The 15,756-nt window shown below is 32.2% G+C and overlaps 1 protein-coding gene and 1 pseudogene across 4 annotated transcripts; both read right to left on the reverse strand.

Moving 5' to 3' along the window:
• Positions 1-1,369: 1,369 nt before the first annotated feature.
• On the reverse strand, positions 1,370-2,712 carry LOC123923828 (annotated as a pseudogene).
• Positions 2,713-4,172: 1,460 nt separating this feature from the next.
• LOC123923827 (phenylalanine--tRNA ligase beta subunit, cytoplasmic-like) lies at positions 4,173-13,989 on the reverse strand. Of its 4 annotated transcripts, none has more exons than XM_045976568.1 (21): positions 13,897-13,989; positions 12,649-12,732; positions 12,481-12,536; positions 12,218-12,315; positions 11,265-11,394; positions 11,063-11,178; positions 10,510-10,576; positions 10,205-10,246; positions 9,921-9,962; positions 9,665-9,741; positions 8,913-9,039; positions 8,656-8,823; positions 7,570-7,698; positions 7,334-7,465; positions 6,983-7,117; positions 6,187-6,261; positions 5,650-5,754; positions 5,281-5,376; positions 5,083-5,166; positions 4,683-4,771; positions 4,173-4,531 (listed from the first exon to the last, which is right to left on the reverse strand). In XM_045976568.1, exons 2-20 carry the CDS (start codon positions 12,704-12,706, stop codon positions 4,703-4,705), a joined length of 1,806 nt encoding a protein of 601 aa, XP_045832524.1. In that variant the 5' UTR covers positions 12,707-12,732; positions 13,897-13,989; the 3' UTR covers positions 4,173-4,531; positions 4,683-4,702. The 4 variants fall into 4 exon arrangements, with proteins under 4 accessions (XP_045832524.1, XP_045832521.1, XP_045832522.1 ...); XM_045976565.1 differs by having other exon boundaries at positions 12,649-12,761; positions 13,548-13,960; XM_045976566.1 differs by having other exon boundaries at positions 4,173-4,527; positions 12,649-12,761; positions 13,548-13,945.
• Between the last annotated feature and the right edge of the window lie 1,767 nt (positions 13,990-15,756).

Raw genomic sequence — 15,756 nt, forward strand, 5'->3', positions numbered from 1 at the left:
TATTTTTTATGTAAGTGTTTTTTATATGTTACATAAACATCTTTTCTTTTGTTTTCAAATATGTTCTTGTTACGTATTACAAGCATGTTGTTAAAGATTATTCTATTAAACTTTAAACACAAAGATCATATGTGAAGACCAAAATAACTATTTAGAGCTCATGATATGGTTATTGTTGTGATATATATATTAGGATAAATAAACAAAATTTTAATATAATAGATATTCCAAACATTATTCCAACACTTGTAGTCCCAATTTTATTACATTAGATATATGAAGCACAAAATACTTAGTTAAAGTTAAATACAGTGGGATCTACAGAGTTAAAGTTAAATACATCAGGCTCTACTGATTCTGATGGAGGTATGCTTAGTAAAGAAGAAACACAATTATCCCAAACTTTTCCACTCCTTTGCCACATTAAACTGTTCTCCTTATGTGGTTTAGATGCCAAAATAAATTTAGTCATGTCATCATGACATTGTTTTCCAACCTCATTCACAAGATTAAAACAACATTCATTACTAGCTGTTTGATCACCAACAAATATACTTAAGGTAATCTCTTCACCACATGGTGGATATACCTTTTTTGCACAATTTTTCAAATAATTTTGATACCTTGTTGATGATGGACTTGGTGCTTGCACATTAGATGAAATTCCAATTTGGACCAACAAGGCAAAACATGTCAATACTATTGATAATAAGTTAATGGTATTGAATGTAGCCATGACCATGAGTCAATTTTTTTGGAGATTTATGGTTAAGGTTAACTCAAATAATTTGTTGGTGGCTTGTTAGTCCTAATGTGAGCTATATATATTTATAATTTAAAAGTAATTAATATTTGCATGCATGAGAATAAGAGACCATAATGGTTTAAAACACACTCATGTGGTTGTCGACATACTCGAGAGGAGACATGAGCTACGTACATTTAATTTATTTGACATCTAGATTTGTTTTTAAATAGAATTTCCATAGCAAATGAAAGATTTGAAATTTGAATGTATTCTTGTGATGAACCCGTAATTCTAAGATATTTATTTATATTAAATCTTTTCTCAAACATAACCATATTAAATCTTCCAAGATATTGTTTTTAGCTAAGCACCATAAAAAATATATTTAGTACTCAACAAGTCTACATAAATTGATAATTTTACTACGCGATAAAGCCGTACATTTGCACCATATCAACTAGATATAGCATCACAAGGGAGGTGGATAGCAATAGCATCGTCACATATATAATATGATCAATTATTTGTTTATTTAATTCTCACTGATCCGCTCGAGTAAGAATTAGGTTGAGGCGCGCACAGAGCTATGTATTATTTTTTCCATAGCAATACAAAGATACATGTGAGTAAAAAACTCTAGAGTGTTCCATTGTACTCTTGAATCTCACTAGCTGCTTCAGTACCATACTCAGATGCAATGCAAGAGACACTTTCTGTAAAATTAAACCATCCTCAGTCACTCTAAATCCCCCAGGAAAAATCGCACGTCGTGGAGATCTTGGCGACCCTATAAAACTATTCACTGAAATCCAAAAATCTCCTATTGAATTCCTCTTGATGTTATCTGGTCTTCCAGCAAGCAGCATGAATAGTTCTGATGAATTTGCATTTGGTCCTTTCCGCCATACTCTCTGAATTCTGTTTGCTAGATATTCACTAACAAGTAGAAATGAGCCATCTCTACTTACTGCCACACCAGATGGCACTGCAAGATTACTTAGCAACACTGTCGTTTCATTAGTGCTCGGATCATATTTCAGTAGGCTTCCTGATTTATCTACGCTATTTACCGGTGTCTCGAAATCTCTACAAAAATCAAGTGACATGCACATTTATTACTGTAATGCAGTAAAATTGGCATTTAGGTGCAAAAGAAAACATTGTAATTAAGTCGAAAGAATTATGCTTACTTGAGCTGGAAGTTAGCGCTAGCTTCGGTAAAATAAACGACTCCAGTGTAAGGAACTACATCCAAACCATCAGCAAACCTATTAGAATTGCCTTGTGCAGGTCCAACTAATTGAGTTACATTGCCTCCATAAGGACCAATCTTGACAAGTCCAAAATAAGCATCAGCTACATACAAATCGCCTGTCTGATGATTGAACCCCAATCCTAAAGGCCTCCCACATGTTGCTTGTGCTGCTGAGAAATCAGCAAGGCCATCACAGACTGTCTTATTCCTGAGCCCAAAATATTAGCACTTATATACAACTCATTAGGATTTGAATCAAGGTATAAGTTAATAAATGATTTATATATTTACCTGTTTGGTGAAGTTGAAGCATATTCAATGAAACCTTCAGTTGGACCAACATATTTAAAAATTCTTCCATCTGAGGAACTAACATACGGTCCTCCGCCGTTTCTATCGAATGCCGGTGACTCAGGTCCTGTCACTGGTGATGGTAGCTGAAGCTTGTTCAGTAATGTAGTAGCAACTGATGGATAAGAACACAATAGGAAGATCACAAGAGTTGCAGAGATCACAACCATAGGCATATTCAACATGATTGATTGCAAATAAAAAGTTTAATGATCTTTGATGTAATTAACTTTGTACACATCAATATATTTATAGTCATATTGGCACCATGCTATGCATGCAGTGTAATAGTAGGTGGAAAATGTATTACCAACTCATCATTATTAACCTCATTAAAAGAAAACGTTCATAGTTTGTTACAAGTTTTGATTGGTTTAATAAATTATTATGTGTTTATGAACAAAGCATAACTTGTGAAAGACTGAAGAAAATTCAAATGTGAAACTATAGAATTATAATAGGAAAAAGATATTTTACTAAAAAAAAGGTCATATTAAACAGTGCATCCGATGCACTTGTTAAACATAACAAAAATAGAAATAAAACATAAAGTTAATGTTGATAAAAAGATATTGTCGGTTTTTCAGTTTAGTTTATCTCGTGTTTTGTGACTTGTGAAAACTTCTCTTCTTCAAATGCAATGCACTATATGCACTCAATGGCTTAAACCGATATATTCTTTGAAAGCACTTTGTAGTATCAGCACTATATTGGTAATTACTCCATCCGTCCCATTTTATAAGACCTTCTTTGACTAAATGCAATATTCATATGTCTTGTTTTGACCTTATTTTTCTAAAAGTATATGTAAATATTATCATATAAGATCTTGTTTCATTTGTTTCGATGTATATTTTTAAAATATCAAATTTCTATAATTTTTACTAATAGAGAATTAAAGACATTCGTAATCAAAAATATGTATTGGCATACGTACATTGGTTAAAAAGTTCTTATATTTTGAGACGGAAAGGAGTATGTTACTTGTGGGATTCTTTGATTGTCATTATTAATCTCCACTGAAATACGTGATCAGCCACTTTAATGGTTTATCTCCTCCCAAATTTATAATACTACTACGGTTTTGAATATAAAATGACATATAGTACATGTTTTATTTAATGAATCTAGAAAGATGTTTTTTTATTATATTTAGAAGTTAGAACCAGAGAGAGTAATGCTTTTAACAAAATATTGATTTAATTTATAATTTTTTTTTACCATAATAGATAAAGTATTCACCATCATTAACGATGACTAAACTACGTTGCGAAATATGTCAGGCATACAAAGTGTATTCTCTCTATCAACCAAATTATTTTCATACACAAGTACTAGGAATTGAACATCTAACCACATGCTTAAATCAACCTGCGGTCTAAACCTTTACCACGTAGACTAATTCATCTTTGGTTTTATAAAAAAAAAACTTTATAAACAAAATTACACAGATGAGAAGAGGATACACATAGAATAAGGGTCCCTACTTATTTTTAAGCTTATGAAAATAGCTTATGTAAATAAATAAAGTTTTACCATAAAAAATTGTATCTTTATAAGCCGTTTTCTCATAAACTAGCTTGAAAAACTTACAATAATGCATAAAAACATAATTATTTGCGTAAGCTATTTCGCATAAGCTCAAAAATAGGTCAATCCAAACAGACCCTAAGTGGTCAATCTCATTTACGTCATGTTAGTAAAATAACATACACATGTAAAATGTTCCGAAGCTATTGCATGTCTCCAAATTTGTATCATAACAGAGCAACAATAAACACATCATGGGACTTGAATGATCTATGTAGGAGAAAAATATAAAACCAAATGACTAAGCAGATATAGCTAAACAACTTTAAAGGATTGCATGATGCATTTTGTCTAAGAAAATCACTAACATCAACAAATATAGATCAAACACAAAATATCGAACAATCTTAAACAAGTACTAGTACTATATAGTATAAACACATGCATAAAGTGTGAGAAATGTTTGCATAAAGTGTGAGAAATGTTTGCTCGAGACTACTCTAGTTCTGTATTGGCAAAAAAACTCAGCAGTATCCATCTGTCTTGATTTTTAAGGACAAAAACTGCCTTCAACAATAGCTCTATAATTTAAGGTACAATTATCCTCTATCAGGTAACAGTCAAAATGTCCAGGGGGCAATGGCTACCTAAAAACAAGTCAAATATCAGTAGCAAAATTTTGACAAGGAGATGAGGTAGTAATTAGGAAGAGGGGTAAAAGATACAAAAAAGCAAAAAGCAAGAAAAAATATAAAACTGTGCTGACCATAGGAAATAGTTTATAGTGGAAATACTTACACATTTGCTTCAAATAATCATTACAAGAAACTTTCAATGTTGAGTTCAACAAAGGAGCAGGGATCCGTAATGTCGAAGTTTTTTAATACCTGAAAAAGAATACACAGGCAGAATAATTTGTTTTAGATGTATATGACTCCAAGTACATTTACAGAGGCATTTATTCCAAGAGAGATACAATAGGAAAATGGAATACTTAAGCTTCCATTCTGCAAATTGCCCCTTTTTTAATCATTTTAACTCGTAAAAACGCAACTGTGTATGAGTTAATTCCAGAAAATATATACAATTACCAGAATATATATTTTTAAAAAAAAAAAAAAGGGAATGCAAAATTGTGTACCAAACTATTGGCCATATATTAAACCAAGAAGACACAATTTCAGTGATCACAAAGTACCTCCGGATCAACAATGCCAAAAATCCCTATTTGCTTTCCCTTATAAATAATTCTTGCTTGTCTACGAGCAAAAAACTCGGGCTCCTTCAATAAGCAGTTAAGTTCATAAATTAGTAGTCAGAAGCAGAATAAGTGTTCCTAACAAAACAAAGTACAAAAGAAAACACAGATGGATCCTGTGTAGTAATATACACTTACATCTGACTCCTCAATATAATACCCTCCTGATTTATCACCAGGTGAAAAGGTAATCCCATTCTTTTCCATTACTTTGTCCACCAAGCCATGAATTATCTGCATATCATCATTTATAAGTTTAAGTACAATTAACCACTTTATTATTCTCTCATATAGATAAAATATATGCTAACTGTGAGTAGTGTATTTATTTTAAAATATCACACTTTTGCTAAATTATAGCAAGTGTAAGTTAAATCCCAAGCACTTCTGGATAAGAAAAATCTAGGCTCACTCATCCTTAACTATAATTATCTATAATCAAGTAAAGATACTGATGTACTCGGAGAGCAAAAAACCAAATAAACTGCCATCAAGTCATTAATATACCTCCAATCCTGCATGAGCACCACAGTGTAGTGCAGCAAGTTGGCGGAGATTTTTTGCACCAACATCATTGTCATCCAAAATAGCTATATCACCCACTTCAAAAATCTGAACGAAAAGTTTCAAAAATAAATTCATATTAGCTTGCAACATATTAGCGCGGGGGAGATGATAAATTGCATTATCTGACGCAGAGGTAGAGTTAATCAATTTTGTCTTGCTGTAGTTTAAATCTTTCTAATTGCACATGTTAATTTATTATCAATTCATTGGAAGAATTTAGTAAAAAATAACTCATTGGAAGAAGAAACCAGACTAAGCCTTAATTGTCAATTTCAGAAATAAGGTTAATTTCTCCAAAAGATGATTCATAAATAAATATTACACTGAACGGAGATAATTAATACAAAAGATCCCGTACAATTTAGTATAAGTGAAACTGAATATGTGCATGTAAGTATCCAACTTTCATAGAATGCTATTACTGCATAGGATCATAGTAAAAAGTTCAATGACCAAACTGAGGAAGTTAAATAATACCTTTATGGGTTTTGGGTGATCCTTGTTGTGAGCAACAGTTTTCAAAATACCAGGCATAAGAGTAGTCCGGACAGCCTGAATATAATATATAAAAAGTAAATTGAAGTGGAAAAAAATCTAAAAAGTTCAAAGATAAATTCTTTTTTGTGGGGAAAAACCACTATATCAATCAAATACAATTATCCAATTATATGCTCAAAACATTTTCAAAAAGCATATTAAGCAACGGAACAGATTAGATTATCAACAGATAGGATGGACTGTATCTTAGGTGCTCAGCAACATGGGAAGGTTAAAGCAATAAACATCGTCAACGTAGTGGGCCCAACAATATGCCAGGTCAACATAAATGAGCACACTGCAGATAAAATACAAGTGCTTGATCGAGATTGTAAACTTCAGATATTAGTCCATCCAATACAGGAAAGTGGGAGCATAACACATGCAGCAGGAAAACTATAAATATAGAGGTTTCTATTTTTTGGTAAAAATTAGCATTAACAGTGTTTCTTAGGAGGGGGGGGGGGGACTTCTATTGCATGTGTATACTGTATACAACAGATCATGAAAATAAATAACGAGGAACTCCACCAAATCAAACATTATAGAAAACAAAATAATAAAAATAAAAGCTATCCAAAGAGCTATGAAAATAAACAGTGAATACTATTAGTAATTTGTGCAGCAACTGGAATAACCACCTCGGAGAATAATGCAAAAAGATCAATACTTAAAAGAACCATTTTAAGAAGATATTATGTTGTCATTGCAATTAAAAGAGTTGAAGTGTATGAACCTCGAAGTCTGAAGACCTGGGGTTTCCAATGATAACCGCTTTGGATTTATCATCTTTGCGGTTTAGCATGGAAAAGTTTTCTTTCTTAGAGCAGAGTATGAATGTTAACACCTCTGTGAACCCAACCATTGCAACCTGAAGAATTTGGGAATAAAAGGATTCAGGTAACTAGGTACGTCAAATATTAACAATATCATTCAAGAATATTCATGTAGTAATTTATTCTGTTGCATTAGTTTTAACTTTTAACAGACACAAACTGATTGCCATATTTTAAGGAAAATCAAAAGGAGCCATACTTCAATCAGATCCAATCAAAGGAGTCACAGGATCTATATTTTTATTCTATACCTCTTTTCTGATTAGATCACTCATCTCATTAAGAGGAAGTAGTGTCAAGGAAGCTGCTAATCTATTTGACCCGTTATTATCGACTATTGCTTGATCCATAATTGCATTGAATCCATAAGCTATTGCAACATCCTGCAGATAACAGAACCAAAAGAGGGATGCCTTGTCAGTCAAACATATATGTAATAGGTCCAATATGTGTATCCATGAATCATCAAGCTTATCACTGCCAGTACCTCCGAAACATCACATGGATGAAGAACATCACTTCTAGTAGGAGGTACCGATACAATTATGTTGGACTGTTTATTGTCAGATGTAGATTGCTTGGCATACAATTGCATCCGGTATAAGAGCTTGGTAACCTGAAGAAATTGGGAAAAATTAAGAAACGAGAATGACAATATCCATTCAGTTTCTATCAGAAAACATGAGCATTGGATCCTACATTAGAGACAATACACTGCACATAAAAGCCAAACAAAATAAAACTTAAGGTAATAAATGACATGAACATCTGAAGAACTCAACCATAGAAGTAAAACGACCAAACAAAAGAATACATAGTCAACCTGTAATATGTACAAATCTTAAAAATAAAATTTCTCGATTGTTTATAGACATGCAGACCTTTAGTCCAAGAGATAAATTGACATGTCAAAAAATTCAAGCTGTAAATTAAAATCTGGAAAGAACAACAGCAGAAAACCGTTTTTTAATTTATTTATTTTTTCCTATTGATGGAATATAATGGAATGGAACGGACAGAAAAGGGTGGAGTGGAATAGAATGGAGCGGAATGGAATAAATCTTCCATTCCATTGTTTGGATATATTTTAGAAAGGAGAGGAACAAAATTGAAGGTAAGTGGTGGTATGTGATGGAATCCATTCTATCCTATTCCATTTCATTCCATTATTATTTTACAAATCCAAACAATGGAACATTATTCTATTCCATCTCTTTCCATTCCATTCCATCTCATTCCATCAATCCAAACATAGCCTAAAAATGACTGTCTAATAAGAAATGCAGAAAGAAAAATTAATCGCATAAAGAAAAGTGATACACACTACTGTGTATAAAACCCAAAATAAATAAATAAATAATACTCTAGAGCCATAACTCACTAGCGATTATCCAACAAATACCTCAACGTTTAAATATAAGCATAATCACCCATTGTAAAAACATAATTTGTAAAGGAAAAGATCAATGGATGCCTCGAGCCTAATTAATGACGATAGAAAGCTTACAACCAGTCAACATGAAGGAACGCTTCTCCTTAAGTTTTGCATTAGCAAGATATGGGAAATAATTACCTCTTCTGCCTCCAACGATATTCCAATCCGTCCATTAATGTATGATAGAGGAACTTCCATAGTGTGGACAGATAAATCAGGGTATATGTGAGATTTTCCATCAGAAGAAATCACTTCAACAGGTTCAATGACAAACTTATTTTCACAATATTCCGCGAAGGCTGTTACCTAAGAAAACAGAATAGTCTGTCATAATCCAAAACATTGTAACACCAAGAAAATGCAAACATAAAAGTCAGCAAAATTCAATGCTCTACCATTGTATTTAAAACAACTTTCGCCTTTGTCAGATCAGTTGCAGTGCATTCAATGAATACATTCTTTGTCTCCAAAGTGATGGCTGAATGTGCACCATTGATAATTGGGGGTAAAGATAAAACAGTTCTGTCAAAACATCATAGCATATCAATAACTATACGAAGCAACAAATTAGTGAAAATTTAAGGCCAAGTGCCACAATTTTCCATTCACAAGAAAGTGCAATAAATAGAAAAAATATAAGGGGGAGAATTCAAAGCTTTAGAGGTCTTGTTTGACTCTGAATTTAAGAACTTTAATACTTCAGTTAAAATTTAACTTGTTCTGAAAAAAATATTTAAGAGTTAAGTATATAAAATTTTAGAAACATTGACATGATTTTTTCTTGTTTAGAAGTAATAAACATTAAACATGTTTGAATATAAAATTTTCTTAATTACCATACCAAAAATTTTATCATTAAATTTTGTTCATACATCCTGATCATTTTTTAACAATCTAAATTATAATCATAATGAGCATTTACACACCAACTTTTAGTTTGCAACATTCATCCTCAATTTTATTATTAGTTTAGTGTAATGTAAATTAGCATGCACTCCAATCCATACGCTAAAATAAAATACAGATAATAATCGTAATATTCTTATATGCAAACAAAGCTTGTGATAATATTACCAAAATGACCATAATGAGTTAAAAGATTTCAAAGTTTTGCAAATTTAAATGAGGGTATAATGAAATTATATACCTCTTACTATCATATATAACAGGATAAACGGGGGAGTCCTCGATTATATGCAAGAATTTCTTCAATTTCAAATCTGACTGTCAAGTTAAATCAAAAAAGTATTCAGACACATCTCAAAGGAAGTATGTCCAAACAGAAAAATAGAATAAATGAACACCATGTTGGGTGGACTTGAATGACTCAAAAGCCTACTTGTTCTAGGTTTATAACAACTTATGTGATATATAAAGCAAGGGAACAATATACAAAAACTCACTTTGTAGAACTCCATGAGCTCATCAGCCCTGAAGCTCCTTTCCTACAATGCCAAAGAACAGATGGAGGAAAATCATTAAATGTTTGACTTGCAGCATGATTAATAAATTCATAGACCATAAATATTTTTATCTTGTTTTTTTTTTTTGGATACAAAATATTTTTATCTTTGAGCATAGTATAAGTCAAAACATGTGATTTTGCATCAAAGGAGGCTGTAGTAGTAATAGTATGTGATATCAAAAATATGCTTTCACAGAAATGAATGCCCTAAATAAAAGTTACCTGTTTTAGAGGCGTAAAGTTAATACTTGAAGGTGGTAAAGCCTGAAAGAAAAACATGAGAAAAATCACTTGCTGATAACCTAGCCAGGTATAATCAAATTAGTAAGAAAATGGCAATTAATTATTGAGATCTCTCTTGGTTAAATTGCCTTAAAAAATCATATACAGATACAGGGCCAGGACCTAAATACCAGTACACCAAATTAAGCAGCAGTACAGAAATGTCTTTCAAAATCTTAAATTTGTTAAGTTTTCTATCCACAAAAACATATAATTTAATGATCTAGAGTTTGAAAGAAATCAACCTCATAGGTAAAAGGACCCTCTAATTTATCCAGATCATGAGTGCCGATGGCAACAAGGGTTCTTCTCCTGGAAAGAATGAAAACAAATTAAGTGAATTTTTTTTTTCTTAAAGTGTTGTGATGATATCACAGAAACGACATAAAAAAAAACTGCTGAATAAAAAGGGAACCTAATTTAGAAAGAAAACAGCATAAATTGGAAATAAAAAGAATCCAAAAGCCAATGGCAAGAAGTGTTTTCCCATTGTTCCATCAAAGATAGAAAAGCAAGAGATTAGGATATAAAAAATATTGAAATAATAAACAAAGTTAACACGGAGTATGGGGATAATTTTTTATGTTCTGAAAATTTATGTATGATATAAAAATAATAACAAGGATGGGAAAAAGGGAACACATGACAGCACTTAAATTCACAACGCTATTTTAGTTTGAAGAGTCTAGAGAGAATGTGAGACAGGGAAAAAGGTAGAAACAGAATTTAGTGATAGATTTGTTTTACAGAAAATGAACCAAACATATGAAATCTGCTAAGCTATTGAAATCACATTACCGACAAATATTTTGGTGCAGCTTGTCTTGTAGATCAATAAAGCTGTTGTATCTCGCTTTATCAAAAGTTAAACCTCTTAATACGGCACATACAACAAAGGGACGAATCAAAGATGTCTGCAATGAGGCAAAAGAAAGAATTCACATTCCACTTCAAAAAGGCTCGTACTAAAAAACTGTGTATTCACAGCATAATTAATTACCTCTGGCTTCACATGCATTTTAAGCATTGCATCCTTACTAATGTCAGCCAATTTGTAAGTAGGGATTTCCTGGATCCCGCAGAAAACTCGGAGGGCTTGAGCCAGTCCTTCAAGGCAGAGTAGGTCATATCTAAGCAAAAAAATAAACAGCAGCTTAGCAAGACATTTTTTCTTTAAAGAAAATGACATTTTTTCCATATATGATTTCAAAACAGTAACAGGGTGTCATGTCGTGCTTTAAGTGCCAAATCATTCATAATGGGTATTTCAACTTTGTTTTACAACAATAGAGAAACATTATTGCATTAATTCAAATTTAACTGAGTATCAAGTTTGATTAATTTTTTTTGTCAGTCTCTATTAATGTACTAAAACCTTATTTCAAATGCAGCATAGAGTACGAATCCCAAATCAAAGAAGAAAATTAAGACGAGAATCAGAATAAATTATTTAAAAAATAAAAATCTAGACCGGATACTTGGTTAATAAAACCATAAAACCACATTAACCAAATGAATGAGAATTGAAAGGCTATGAAGCACATACACTTCTCAAATTAAGCGTGTCCAAATGTCATACACGTGTCAGTGTCCGACTCAGTAAAAAACATGATTACATTGAATTATTTCATTTATTCAAATTATTGTTGGTATTGTCCAGTGTCAGTGTTAGTATTTGTGTTGTATCGGTGCTTAATAGCAGAAAGGTGGACATAAAAAAACATTTACACAATTAACCACATTTTGTTGATTCACATATGCAGCATAAACTATGAAGCACTGACACTTCTCGGATTAGGCGTCTCCCGGTGTCAGACACCGACACGACACTTATAATTACATTGAATTGAGTCATATTCTTTAATATGGTGTCGACGTGTCCGTGTCGTGTCCGGTGTCTGTGCTTCATAGAGCATAACATAAACATATCAAAGATATCATCATAGGGAGTACCTATTTGCAGGAATATCAATTTTGTAGATAACTTCTTCATCCTCGTCAGCTTCTTCTTCCAAATGCTTCTCTTTTCTCACAATTGCTTTCTCCGTAGTCTAATATACAATCAAACAGTATTCATCAGATAACGACTATTGATTTCGTCTCGGATTAATGGTAATGTTGATAATTACTATTAAAAAAACACTAATTGAAGCTCAAATTTGACAACAAAAAAACGGGGGGGGGGGGGGGGGGGGGGGGGGGGGGGAATTACTTACAACATCATCGAGCTCAATCCCAAAATCGAAGCACAAGTCTTCAAATTCCTCTTGTGCTGAAAAAAAAAAAAAAAAAAAAAAAGAAATGCAAGTGTGATAATCTTGAATAAAAATTTATTATGAAAATAAAATCAGAGAGATTGGTTGTTGCGAAAAGTGGAAACTGACTGTAAGTTCTTCCAAGAGCCGCGAAAAGAAGATCTCGCCCTACACCGATGGTAGGCATGGTGTTGTTCTGGTCGTCGAGATAGGCAGTGGCGATTCCAGTAATATTAGAGAGCCTAGGCAAAATTTTGGAGGGAATTTTATCAACCAAATTTCTAGATACAATAATATTTAAAAGACAAAGTTGTTTCTGCAATTCAAAAACATATTTAAATTACATTAGTACTTCTCTTTTTATGCAAAAGAAAATATTCTTCACAATATACACTTGTAGTATGCCTATTGTAAGGCTTGGTCAATTATGAAATCAACATAATATAATGTAATTTCCCCTAATGAAAGAAATCCATAACAAACAACTGTGAGAAAGAAACTGATATCTGATCAACGAGACTACATTTCAAACTGAATACAAATATCACAAGACTATCTTATTCTTATTTAATATTGTGTATAAGATCAAACTGAGATCAAGAATACAAGGTTTGTCATCAGCTTATAAAAGAAAGAAAGTGCTTCATCAACAAAGGTGATTTTGATCCATCAAAGTGAACACAACACAAATGTCCACAATTAAACAAAGTTTTAGTTGCAGTTACGATGACAATAATATCACAAAGTAGAAAATCACAAAGTTAGTTTACAACAAGAGGCATCATGAAATCAAATAGTTTTTAGAACAAAAACCCTTCATTCTCACTATTTTAGAACAAAAACACTATTGCAGAACCAACCAAAACTACTTATTTATATAACCAAAACAGCTTATTTATATAATCACTTAACAATCAAAACAGCTTAATAAATTTAAAATTCAAAACAACACCAAATCATCAAACAAAGATTCTAGATTGAAAAGGTTAGGTTGTTAAAAATTAATTGCAGTATGTTAGTTTGCTTACCTGAAACGAGACGAAGAGAAAGACTGAGTGCGGTGCGGTGTGGTGCGGCGCGGTGAGCTGAGCAGTGGTGCGGCTGCGGCGGAAGATTGAACGGCGTTACGGCGAGGTGAGGGAGAGAGATTGAGAGCAGTGAGAGAGGGATTGAGAGCGGCGGCCGGTGGCGGTGGGTGAGAGAGGAACAGCGATTTTGAGAGAGAGGGATCGAGAAAGAGAAAGCAAATTCTAACTCTTCCTTTTTCTGTTTTTGTTTTCATTTAAAAAAAAAAAAAAAAAAAAAAAAAATATATAAGAAGGGCAGCCCAGGCACGTGCCAGGCATGCCCGGCAGTATACTCGCCACTGGAGATAGGTGCTTTCAGAATTCCAATTTTGTGAGAAGCTGTAACTTCGCCGAGCTTTTGTTTGCCGTTAGTTTCCTTGTCAGCCCATGATAAAAAGACCAGTATTTATTATAAGCCCAATCCTCAGGAAAAAAAAAAAAAAAAAAGAGATTTTTCTTTTATTTTCTTTTTTTGTTGAGCAAAAGACGGAGGGAAGTTTGCCGCTTTCTTAGAGGTGTATTGGATTATGATTTCGTAAGATTTAAAAAAAAATATTATGATAAAATATCTTGTGATATTCAATCAAGACTTTTATAAAAATCAAATAAATCTTATGGTATTCAATTAAGATTTGATTCATGTTTAGTTTGATCGGAGTTAACAGATGAGGGGGTATTTGATTGATGTTTTGTAGTTTCATGGGAGTATTTGCCTATTTCCAAATTTCATTGGGGTATTTGACGAATTTTTAAATTTTAGAGGGTATTTGATAGTTTACTCATTTCACTATAGGATGTCATTTGTTATGAATCGTTCAATAAAATTTCTTCAATATATAAAACGGTGCTCATAGATCATTTTGTTAATAATCAAGGCAACGTTATGCAAAATTTTGGGTTAAGAATCCTAATTTTTATTCAATCTTTTGAAAAACTATAAGTTCATAAAGTACTTTGAAATCCAAATAAATCCATTAAAATCTCATGTCAAGAATCCTGATTATAAAAAAGTCTTTGAAAATAAATATTTTAAAATCTCACAAAATCTTTTAAAATCTTCATAACTTTTTTGCTCAAAATAGTCTTTCAAAATCTCAATCCAATACACCTCCTTAACTTAGAATGAGAGATCAAGGTGTGTCGTTCTTGCTGTGAAGTGAATAGATAGATGCATTTGTGAAACTCGAATGCCAACATAAGGAGACTTTGATGATTTGTGAGTCTTGTCCATCTCATCTTAGTAATTTATTGTTAGCTGATGTTATGGGTATTGTGACTCGTCGAATCATCGTTGTTTTTTTTTTTGGGGTTTCGACCCTCTTTTTATTATAAAAAAAACCAGAGAGAAGTTATCTCCCTAACATTCTCAAAAGTATAGTGGCAATATGGGTCCATCTGTTTAACCCACTGTTTTATGCAGGCTCAATTGTGATTTTGAACTTAACCTCTGACTTAATTTGGTTTGTTCAGTTTAACTTTCTGAAAAATGAATTGCGTTAATCTCCAAGTTAGTTTATTCAAAATATGAAATTATTTTATTGTTTTTACCGATTTGTGAATAACTTAAAATCTTTTTTAATTGCTAATAAATGCAACAATAACATATGAACTTTTAAGATTCACGAGAATGAAAGAAAAAAATTTGTTTTAAGGTGACTTTTTGAACTTGACCACCTAGATAGACTGTTTTTATCCCTACTCAAATATCCTTCTATCCACTATTCTCTCGATTATTGTATTATATATTTTTGGTTATTTTCAATATTTTGTGCGTAAAACAATTGCATAGTTCGTCTAATAAGTTAGCTTTACATTAATAAACATTTTCCACTATAATTGTGCTTTCAGTTGTAACGAAAATGATAAACATATTCCAATTCAAATTCACTTTGTTTCCTGTTAAATATTTTAATCTTGTGTCCCCATGAGCTTAGATCAGCTGGTATATACATCGCATTTTATATGTATGAGTCAGTGTTCAAACTATGGGCACTCCTTAGTTTTTTAATAATTTCAAAGGAGGGCACGCGAGAAATAGCGGTGTGCGCGAAAAGAAAAGGCCAAAATATTATTATATTAGCCCAATAAATATGGGCCGGACTGGCTTATTGCTGCCTAATGAAAACCCGGATTGGCCCAATAAAAATTTGGATAAGTTATAAGCTTTCAT

Source organism: Trifolium pratense, linkage group LG4 (assembly GCF_020283565.1).
Source record: "Trifolium pratense cultivar HEN17-A07 linkage group LG4, ARS_RC_1.1, whole genome shotgun sequence".
Lineage (NCBI taxonomy): Eukaryota > Viridiplantae > Streptophyta > Magnoliopsida > Fabales > Fabaceae > Trifolium > Trifolium pratense.